General features: G+C 44.6%; 1 protein-coding gene across 2 annotated transcripts; it reads left to right on the top strand.

The window, feature by feature from the left end:
• The first annotated feature begins 390 nt into the window (after positions 1-390).
• On the top strand, positions 391-3525 carry LOC131679256 (succinate--CoA ligase [ADP/GDP-forming] subunit alpha, mitochondrial). 2 transcript variants are annotated; one of them, XM_058959958.1, is made up of 4 exons: positions 393-625; positions 865-1310; positions 2508-2792; positions 2856-3525. In XM_058959958.1, exons 1-4 carry the CDS (start codon positions 589-591, stop codon positions 3069-3071), a joined length of 984 nt encoding a protein of 327 aa, XP_058815941.1. In that variant the 5' UTR covers positions 393-588; the 3' UTR covers positions 3072-3525. The 2 variants fall into 2 exon arrangements, with proteins under 2 accessions (XP_058815940.1, XP_058815941.1); XM_058959957.1 differs by having other exon boundaries at positions 391-625; positions 2508-3525.
• Positions 3526-11274: the final 7749 nt, after the last annotated feature.

The raw sequence follows: 11274 nt of genomic DNA, 5'->3' as shown, positions 1-11274 counted from the left end.
ATAGCGAAAGTATTGTCGCGCTTATAATAAAATCTCACATTGCGGGCGTCTGAAAGGCGCATCAAATATAGCCGCAGTTGCTCCGCAAGCAGATTTCAGTGAAGCTTTATTTTTCTGCCAGCTGTGTGCTTTTCGAAAGCTTCGAGGAAAAAGCTGCCTATAAATTTATATAGGCGGCTGTCACGCGCCTATCTCAATTGAGCTTTCATAAAATCGCATATCGAGCGATTATCCTGCAATGCACAATAAAATTTAGTGAATTATCACGTAAATTCAAAGTGACTTGATTTTTTTTTTAGATATTTCAGGAAAACATATGGCATCCCTGCTTTTGACATTCATATTGAACATGAGTGACATATACGTTTGACACGCCAGGAGTCATTTTTGCGATTCAGTTTGGAATCAGTCAGTCTGCATTCTCTGCCACGGTTATCGAGAGAACAGACGACCACTATCAATCTTCCCGTAATTTGAAAGAATCTTCTTGTGCCGTGTTCAAGAAGTGTTATCTCTACGATAGCTACTGTAGTGTTAACTTGTTAGTTCGAATCTGCGTCTAGTGGGTTAAGTAAGAATCTGTTCATAATGGCCGCAAGTGCAAGGTTATTCTCTCAAATTAAAAGTAAGACCACTTTGTAAGAATCTAGAGTAGAGAGATGTGCGAAAATTATGTAACTCAGGTCTGCAATAATTGGTAACTGCAAGGATTTGTCTAGGAGGATGGAAATTTTGTACGATGTATCATTGTTTGTTATCGTGACCTTTACAAATTCTTTCACTGATACATAATTCTAATAATAGAACACTAATAATGGCGATATAGTATGCTCTGTGTGACTAGCTGATCTTTATCTCTTCCAGATGGTTTCGTTACGGGCGTTCGGTTTGTAAGCTACGAGTCGACTCGTAAAAACTTGCAATTGAACGGAAATTCTAAAGTTATCTGCCAAGGGTTTACCGGTAAGCAAGGTACCTTTCATTCCCAGCAAGCTCTTGAATATGGAACCAAACTGGTTGGAGGAGTCTCCCCTGGCAAGGGTGGCCGTATGCATTTAGATCTGCCAGTGTTCAACTCGGTGAAAGAGGCGAAAGCAGCCACCGGCGCGGAAGCTACGGTGATATACGTTCCGCCACCCGGTGCAGCGAAAGCCATAATGGAGGCAATTGAAGCGGAAATGCCACTAATTGTTTGCATTACGGAGGGAGTTCCGCAACATGATATGGTCAAGGTGAAACACGCCCTGTTGGCCCAAAACAAATCACGCTTGGTGGGACCGAATTGCCCAGGAATCATCGCCCCAGAGCAAGTGAGTAACCTATACTTATCAGATGTACTAAGTTCAAAGTCCAATGCAATCGAGCGTTGTTTGTTTTTACTGATACTGATTGAGCTATGTATGGACGAAAGTAGTGATAAACGATTGTGGTCTAAGTTACAGTCTTGTACATTACGCATATTCCAAAGTCGGCTAATTTGGAAAGTAGTGTTCTAGTATGGAATATATCAGACTTGCACGTTCTTTAGCATTACAATAGCGAAATCTTATTACCGAAAAATTGTTTAATTGCTGTTTCTCTGAGGTGCTACGCAATCACAAAAATTAAAACATAATTAGGTTTGGTTCAAACCTTATCGGTTAAATTTGGCAATTAAATTTCTACTAACTATTTTATTGTCATTCCCGAGAAGCTCTTCTTGCGGTCTAAACATTATCTATTTAAAATGTAACTCTGGTTTCATATGACGTTAAATAGCGATTCGTCTTAAGGGGCAGAAACGAGTTTTTGGCGAAAAATGTCCCCAAAACAGTTTTTTACTACACCAAGAGTATTAGTTTATTCTGTTAATTTCCATAATGCAGCATTTGAACAAATTTATCCAAGTTGTACCCTTCAGCTTTAAAACCGTGTAGGTAGAGGGAGAATTTAATTAATTATGTAATTAATAATGAAATAAAAAGTTTCTGACAAGAAATTTCGTTACATTGACCACTTTCGTTGGTGTTTCCGGAAGCTCTTTAGAATAAGATTCATAATTAATGTTCTAGAGCTCAAAATTGTGGTTATTTGGAGAATTTTTGGTTTAATTTATTTGCTCAAAACATTTTCCGAAATCTAATGGCTTTAATACAGTTATATAATTTTTAAGTATGTGGTATTGCTTATTGTTTCCTTCATGATAGTTTAACTTAGCTAAGCAAGAATGAAACAAATAATTTAGATAATTTTAAATACTTTACTGAAAGGAAGAACAATCAGTCTTAAATCTTCAAAATGTACAAACAATATAAAAGAAATGTGATACCAAAAACATGTCTGTGCTTGGTCCGACAATTAACACCGAAATGGTACGAAATGGATTCAGCTAGTTTCCGCTTGTGTAATCCGGGCTAATTGACTTGATTAGCCAATTGTGTTTATTCATACTTACTATTCTCGATGTGATGTCATAATAAATAAATTAGCACAAATTGAAAATAAAATTTTTTTTTCCTTTCTTGCAGTGCAAAATTGGCATTATGCCCGGACATATTCACAAGCGTGGAAAAATTGGCGTTGTTTCTCGATCCGGAACGCTTACTTACGAAGCTGTACACCAAACAACTGAAGTTGGACTCGGTCAGACCCTTTGCGTAGGCATCGGAGGAGATCCGTTTAATGGTACAGATTTTATCGACTGTTTGGAAGTCTTCTTGAAGGATAAGGATACCAAAGGTATCATTCTGATCGGTGAAATCGGTGGTGTAGCCGAGGAGAATGCTGCTGATTACCTAATGCAATACAATCAGGTATTTTCGATTTGTGAACAAGAAAATTGGTTCGAAAAATTATTTTCCTTTTCTCCGGTACAGGGAATCAAAGCTAAACCAGTAGTTTCGTTCATTGCTGGTTTATCTGCTCCACCTGGTCGTCGCATGGGTCACGCCGGTGCTATCATTTCTGGAGGTAAGGGTGGTGCCCAGGACAAGATTAACGCGTTAGAGAAAGCTGGCGTTATTGTGACAAGAAGCCCCGCTCAAATGGGCAAAGAGTTGTTCAAGGAAATGAAGAGATTGGAACTTGTTTAAATAAATGACTTCCAAAAAGGGGAACTCGCATCTAGATAGTTCGTTTCTTAATTTGTTTTTACCCGAACCATTAAAAATATCGAAGCTTCGTCTTTTTTCAATAAAACTAGCTGTTCATCTTATAGATGTTTCCAAAAACCATGATTGCATCCCCATTTGATTTTTGTCAAAAAAGAAAGCAGCTTTCAATGTTACCAATAAAAATAACTACTTTTGAGAAATAATTGCGGCACAGTACCAAGAGACAGGTCTAGTCTTTTTTAAGATCTAAAACCGTAAAACGGAGAGCACAGATATAATAGTTTTATTTTTCAATATCAATGTGGAATACACTGCGTAGACCTATGAAACGTATTGGTGTGATATCAATGGGATGTTTGAATTTACTTAATATTTTTGGGAGTGTTACAGCCATGTTGATGTAATAAAATAATTGTTTAATAGTGGTAGTTAATTGTACTTGTATCACTTGTCTGAACCGCTCGAACAAAATAACGTTTAGTATTAAGGAAACAAGGAAATTGTTTCATTACTCAATTCTATATTATTCATTCTGTTATATTACTTTCTAAGGAAACATTGGTTTAAAACCACGTTATTCGAAAGGGTATACAAAACCTAACTCTGTAAGTCCAGGAGTTTGCGTTTCGACCTTATCTCTTACCAAGGGACCAGGTTGCCGCTTGTCCAAAATTTTAAAACACTACTTGTTGTGGTAATAAATATGTCATGCCCCTTTATATTTCCTATGTACTCCGCTAGCGAATGACGGATCTCAATAGTAGCATGTCCGTAATAACCTACGTACTTGGAACTATTGAGAACCAGAGCTACAGGTCCAAAGCCCTGGTAGTTGTGATGATCTGGGCCGCGGTCATCACGTAAAGCAACAAAGGTCATAATCACAAGTCTAAGGCGTGAAGCGACCCGTGCCGAGGGATGAAAAAGATGCTCGATCGTTAACGGAGCCTGTGGATTACCTGGGCAACCCCCACAGTAAGCGTCCCTTACCACGTTACTGCGGAGCTCTGGCGTGGCGACCTTTCTCGCACTACTCGTGGTATTAATGAGCGAAGTGAATAAAAACAAAAACAAACAAACGGAAGTGCCGAACCCCTTTGCCAAAGGTGGTTTGATAAGGTCTCGCTCCAGTGGGGAGGGTAGTGGAGCGACGGGGGCTGCATCCGACAGCACCAGTGACCCCCCAGCAGTGGTAGGAAATAGCCATACCAACGCGCTGGACGGGCCACTAACCGCGATGCGTAAAGTTGTGGAGCAACTCGATAGTATCATCAAGTTTACAAATGCGAAACAAAACATCAGCAAGAATCTGAAACAGCTTGCTGGTGCTCCGAAAATCTGTTCGAGTTGCAAGACAGGAACAGCAGGCTTACGCCAAGAGGGTAGAAGGTCGAGAGAAGGCCGACAGAGGAACCCAGACAGTGGCCTCCAAGAAGGTGGAGGTAAGAGAGAAAGCCGACATAGGTACCCAGACAGGGGCCTTCCCCTTCCATGGAGCAGCCAAGTCGTTCGAAGCGGCGGCTGAGTTCCCCTCGAAGGTCAGGGGCAAGCTCAAGACGACGTCGAACGCGAAGCGTCCTAGAAAGTCACCAGGCGAGGGTGCAAAAATAACACCAAACGGCGTGTAACCGTCACGGCCAAACGCCGTATGGTTGAGGTAAACCGGGGCGCAAATGACCCCGCCGGGCAGAAAGAAGGCACCAGCAACCCGGCGCAACCGGGATAGGGGGCGAAAACCCCTGGAACCTGGTCAGTAGGAGGAAGCCGACGCCGGACGCACTTCAGCCCGCAAAGAAGGCCAAGGACAGAGGCGAGGCCTTGTGGCTAAAGACCGACAAGGACAAATACGCCGACGTCCTAAAGTCAATACGGGCAACCGAAAGTATCTCGGCCATCGGGCAAGACGTGTGCAGCGTGAGACGCACCAATACGGGCGAAATGCTTTTGGTGTTGAAGCGAGGCGCACAATCTAGTGCGGTATACAAGGCCTTGGCCCAAGAGGCCCTGGGTGAAGGCGCCCAGGTGAGATCGTTAGGGGCGGGAATGACTCTCCAGTGTAAGCAACTGGACGAGTTCACGACCGCAGATGATGTCGTCGCTGCCGTCACAGAGCAATGTGGCGCAGTAATTGAGCGGGCCTCTATGCGCTTGTGAGCGGGACCCTCCGGCCCGTAAGTAGCCTACCTCAGGCTACTGAAAGCGGAAGCAAAAAAGGTTACCGTGATAGGAAAACTGAAGATCGGCTGGTCAGTATGTCCAGTAGAGTGCCCAGAAAAATAATGAATTTTTGAAAACTCACTCGGCCCACCCCTGAGTCGATTCCTAGTCCCACCAGGAGTACTTGCTTCAAATTTGAAGCAAATCGGACAAGTCTAGCTACCGGACCAAGGTGCCTGAAGTTTGTATGGGATTTTTCGACGATTTACATGGAGAAAACCCACTAGCTCGCATTTTCACCGCTAGGTGGCACTGTATGCATCGTATTATCACTGTAAGTGAAAATAAGAAAGATAATTTAATTATCTACAACTATGTCGAAGACTGCTAGTGAATCCGGCTTTGTTGAAAGAAGTTATTAAACTTTTAGTGAAGTGATGTCTGAGTCAGTTTTGCATGGGGCCTAGCAGTACGTGGTAGTATATCAGTACTAGGTTCTAACAAACTGAACATTTTTGTAGAATAATGGTTAGATTTAGCTGAATAGTATGTTCGGAAGAATTGCAGTACATAACATGAGTTATGTTTTGGTTAGAAAATTTTAGTTCCACCTGTGACCGCATAGATGGCGCCAACACTAACTTTTCAACGGAGAGAGATAGAATATCAAGATGTTTTGCAAAATTACTGAAAAAATCTTGTTCTACAACTTTGTAGAAGACACCTAATTTCTATCTCTCTCCGTTGAAAAGTTAGTGTTGGCGCCATCTATGCGGTCACAGATGGAACTAAAGTTTTCTAACCAAAACATAACTCGTATTATGTACTACAATTCTTCCGAACACACTAGTGAGCTAAATCTAACCATTACTCCATAAAAATGTTTAGTTTGTTAGAACCTAGTACCACAGAGAACAGACATATAAGCTAGAACAAAATTTCCCGAAAAACCTGTGTAAACATTTAAATGAAAATACGTTGAAAATCACCATCGCATACGGGTTTGCATGCGTGAATCACCATTGTATCCAAGTTTGTATACAAGTCCCGTATAGCGATTGCTGGCCGATCGAAGCGCCGACCAGTGGCAAGTTGCTATTTGCTGTTGTCATTTCAAAGCGACAGTTTAATTTCTTACACAAGTTGAAAACGTTACTTGTATGTCAGTTCTCAGTGCTAGTACTGATACACTACCATGCACTGCTAGGCCCCATGCAAAACTGACTCAGACATCACTTCGTTATAAGTTTAATAACTTTTCTTGTTCGAGTCGGATCGCTTTGCAGTCTTCAACAAAGTTGTAGATAATAGAATTATCTTCTTAAGTTTCACTTTTGGTGATAATCTGATGTATACAGTGCCCCCTAGCGGTGAAAATGTTCGCAAGTGGGTTTTCTCCATGTAAATTGTCGAAAAATCCCATACAAACTTCAAGCACGTTGGTCCGGTAGCTAGACTTGTTCGATTTGGCTCAAATTTGGAGCAGACACTCCTGGTGGGACTAGGAATCGACTCAGGGATGGGCCGATGGGCGTCATTTTTTTCTGTCACTCTAATGTCCAGTTAGCATACCCCAGCCGCCTTCAGTGGATAGGTGCTATCAGTGCCTTGAGTCCGGCCATAAGTCGTACGAATGTAAGGGTACAGATAGGAGCGAACTATGTCGTCGCTGCGGTGAGGAGGGGCATAAGGAGCGGGGCTGCACTAAGACGCATAAATGCCTTATCTGCATCGCTAAGAAACAAGCCGCTGTACAAATAGCAGGGGCCAACCGCTACTAGAGGCGCTTGCGAAACTCGACGCTGTGTTAGCCAATAATGGCTCCGCTAGCACATTCCGTAGAAACGGGGTGGAGGCATGGATTGACGTAACATTTGCCAGCCCGGGTCTGGTTCCAGGCATGGAATGGAGGGTAGACGAAGGCTACACCCATAGCGATCATTTAGCAATTCGCTTTAGGATCAACTATGGAGCATCCGAGTTGGGGATCCCTGTCAGGTACGCGGGTGTCCAATCACTTCGACAGCGAATTTTTCACGGCCGCCTTGGGACTGGAGGCCAACACCGACAGTCTAAGCGGGGATGCGCTGGTAGCCGTCCTATCACGCGCGTGCGACGCCACTATGCCGAGGAAAACCCTACCAAGAAACAGCAGACGCCCGGTATACTGGTGGAGTGCCGAGATTGCAGCTCTACGATCAGCCTGCTTCAGAGCTAGACGTAGGATACAAAGAGCCCGCACCGAGGATGCAAGAGAGAACCTCCGTGAAGTGTTCCGAGCTGCGAAACTGGCCCTTAAGGCCATTAAAAGCAGCAAGAGAGCATGTTTTGACAATCTGTGTGAGAGTGCCAACGCGAATCCGTGGGGTGACGCCTACAGAATCGTGATGGCCAAGACCAAAGGGAGCTCTTCACCCCCAGAACGGTCTCCGGACCGATTGGCGACGATTATCGAAGCCCTCTATCCGTCTCGAGCCACAATCCCCTGGCAACCTGCACCACGAGACAGTGTGGGCGCCGAAATGGTGGCTCCAGTGACGAATGAAGACTACTCGCAGTGGCTAAATCCCTGGCAATGACCAAAGCTCCAGGGCCGGATGGAGTTCCAAACAACGCTCTCAAGGCAGCGATCATAGCGAACCCGAACATGTTCAGGCTAGCTATGCAGAGATGCCTTGACGAGTGCCGCTTCCCCGATAGATGGAAAAGGTAGAAATTGGTGCTGTTGCCGAAGCCCGGGAAGCCGCCAGACGATCCATCGGCGTACAGACCAATCTGTTGGATCGACACGACTGGCAAATTGCTTGAGAGGATCATCCTCAACAGACTAACCCCGTACTCAGAAGGTACGAACGGCCTGTCAAGCAACCAGTTTGGCTTTCAGAAGGGTAAGTCCACGGTGGACGCTATCAACTCAGTGATAAAGACTGCCGAGATAGCGATCCAACGAAATAGGCGAGGCAATCGATACTGTGCGTTACGCATTCAACAGCGCAAGCTGGGATGCCATCGCGCTCTCGTTACACTGGCTTAGCCTACCGGTGGGTCTGTACCGGATCCTGGAAAGATACTTCCAGAACCGCGTACTGCTATACGAAACCGATGCCGGTCAGAAAAGGGTTCCCATTACAGCCGGAGTCCCGCAGGGCTCGATCCTAGGCCCGGTGCTATAGAACCTATGACGGGGTTCTGAGACTGAAGTTCCCTCCTGGGGTCAAGATCGTCGTAACCTTGGAGTCGGGCTGGTCATCCAGGAAGATGAGGAGTGCTTCGAGCTACGTGGAAATAGAGGAGCCCGCGAGCGCACCAGGGTGGCTTCGGTCACCAGATGGCAGCGTGAGTGGGATAACTCCTCGAAAGGTAGGTGGACCCACCGGCTGATACCTAATATGTCGAGCTGGGTGGGCAGACCCCATGGGGAAATTCACTTCCATTTGACACAATTCCTATCAGGCCATAGCTGCTTCCGACAATACCTCCACAGGCTCGGGCACGCGGAGGTCCCCGTCTGCCCTGACTGCCCAGGTGTTGACGAAACTGCCGAACACATACTGTTCGTATGTCCTCGTTTCGACGTCGAAAGAAGAGCAATGCTTGACGTCTGCGACTGGGACACAACCCCTGATACCCTTAATCAGCGGATGTGTCAAGCGGCGGAGAAGTGGAACGCAGTCTCGACTGCAACCACTCAGATTGCCTGTAGGTTACAGAGAATCTGACGCACTTAGCAACAGACGACGGGCACGACTAACTAGTGATTGGTTAGTTGGAGCGAAAAAGGCCGAGCGCAGAAAAGTGAGTGAATAGTTTGCTCAGGCAGGTTTGGCGCAGCGACTGGCAACCGCGTAAGGGGTAAACCCAGCCACTCCGAAGCAAGGCAGAAGAGCGAGTGTTTAGGCGTATATGTGGACTGCCTCATGCCAAGATGGGAGGGTCGTAGCGTAGTATGTTGGGACTTAGCTATCGCTGCCTCGTGGTGTGGCAGAGGAGTGAAGAGTGAGCATCCAAGTCAGCCTTACACGGTATGTTAAGGGTGAGCACAAAAGTCAGCCTCACATGGTATGTCAGAGGTGAGCACAAAAGTCAGCCTCACAAGGTATGAAAGCGGTGAGCACCAAAGTAAGCCTCACATGGTATGTCAGCAGTGGGGCCTAAGAAAAATGTCCCACATGGGATGCCAGGGGGAGCGACAGGGGTGTAATAGAGTGGTATGATTGAGAGTGAATCAGGTGATAGGGTGAGCATCCAAGTCAGCTTCACATGGTATGTTAGAGGCGAGCACAAAAGTAAGCCTAGCAAGGTATGAAAAAGGTGAGCACACAAGTCAGCCTCGCAAGGTATGAAAAAGGTGAGCACATAAGTAAGCCTCATGTGGAGTGTTATAGAGTGAATCAAGGTGTGACAGAGAGAGCACCCAAGTAAGCCTCATACAGGATGTATGAACGCGTGAGCGAGAGTGAGTGAGTACATCAAGTACAGCCAGAGTTAAAAATAATCGAAGCTCTTTTTTGACGGCTGAAAATGAACCTGATGCGACTCGCGGTGAATATAAAAAATATTCATTCAAATATCCATGTTATTCATTCAGTTGAATATCGTACAATATATTCATTTCACAAATTATCTAGGAAAATGTTTTTAAATGCCGGTAAAGCATATGAAACAACAATCATCATCGCTTACATTGTGCCAGGGCCTACTTTGATGCGTTTGATTCGATGCTGCACGGTCGCTTCGTGTAATAATCGGAGACGAATGAAAATCTGCATGGATGAATGGGCAGTTTGTTCGTTTGACGTTTTCGGCTGCGTCACTGAATATTGAAAATGAATGCGACTGAATATGATCAATTTTCATTCAATGAATTTGAATATTTTTAACTCTGAGTACAGCCATCTCCCCAGAAGTAATACCGAGAGGTAGTTCCTGGGGGGAACAATGGCGGTGCCCAATGGAGTTTAGTCGGTATTTCCTAGTCATGGCGTCACCATGATAGCCCGACACTCCAGTACACTCCGTATGGTAGCTTGGCATCTACTAATAGCACGTGTACTGGGTTAGTGTGTAAATTGCATTCTCCATTGAAAAAAAAGACTTCCTTTTAGTATTAGTCCCGCACTGGAGATCTTCCAAACGAAGTTGTAAGAAGTGTTGCAAGGCTTGGACAGAGTAGAGTGTATTGCAGATGATATAGTGGTTTTTGGTCGTGGAGATACACTGGAAGAAGCGCTCGTCGATCATAACCAGTGTCTAAAAGGCTTTTGACACGGTTAGAACAAAATGAAGTGAATCTCAATCGAAATAAACTAAAATTATGCCAAACTACAGTGAAATTCTATGGTCATCTGCTGACCGACCAGGGACTGACGAATCAAAAACGGAAACGATTAAGAACTATCCAGTGCCTAGCAACCGCAAATAGCTACACAGGTTTATCGATATAGTGAACTATTTGAGTAGATTTCTTCCGAATTTAAGCGAAAATTTCAGTGTGCTCTGAAAGTTGATCTCAGAAAAAGAACCTTGGGTTTGGTCGACCTATCAGCAAGAAGAATTCAACCGCATGAAAGCTTTAGTATCGGATGTGAAAATGTTGCGGTATTATGACGCTAATGAGCCTCTGGTGATCGAGTGTGAAGCAAGTTGCTTTGGTTTGGGCGTCGCATTGTTTCAACGTAATGGTGTTATTGGCTACGCGTCGCGAACACTTTCTGCAGCAAAAAGAAACTATGCGCAAATCGAAAAATAACTTCCCACGATATATATATTTCCGCTTTACACCAACGGTATAACTGGTAACCACAACAAATACGTCAAGATTCACTTGATTGAAGGTTCAGCTCGCCGGGTAGCCAGAGACAGCACTATTTTCATAACTTTCAGGGCAGCGAAAGTTTAATTTTGCAATAACTCATGAACCAGTTGTCATAGCTATGAACTGTCCTTAGCAGAAGTTGTTCTACTTGACTGAATCTATAGAATGTGGCATACAATATATTTATCAAGGGCAGCAGGCGGTATATTT

The sequence above is a fragment of the Topomyia yanbarensis genome, chromosome 2 (genome assembly GCF_030247195.1).
Source record: "Topomyia yanbarensis strain Yona2022 chromosome 2, ASM3024719v1, whole genome shotgun sequence".
Taxonomy (NCBI): domain Eukaryota; kingdom Metazoa; phylum Arthropoda; class Insecta; order Diptera; family Culicidae; genus Topomyia; species Topomyia yanbarensis.
The sequence above is the reverse complement of the archived record's forward strand: the minus strand, read 5'-3'. Positions and strand labels throughout refer to the sequence as shown.

What these genes read in the sequence shown, in the direction of transcription:
- LOC131679256 (XM_058959957.1), top strand. Translation starts at nt 589, where the DNA reads ATGGCCGCAAGTGCAAGGTTATTCTCTCAAATTAAAA. An exon ending in GTTATTCTCTCAAATTAAAA is followed by an intron (nt 626 to 864) that starts GTAAGACCACTT and finishes TATCTCTTCCAG; the next exon opens with ATGGTTTCGTTACGGGCGTT. An exon ending in GAATCATCGCCCCAGAGCAA is followed by an intron (nt 1,311 to 2,507) that starts GTGAGTAACCTA and finishes CCTTTCTTGCAG; the next exon opens with TGCAAAATTGGCATTATGCC.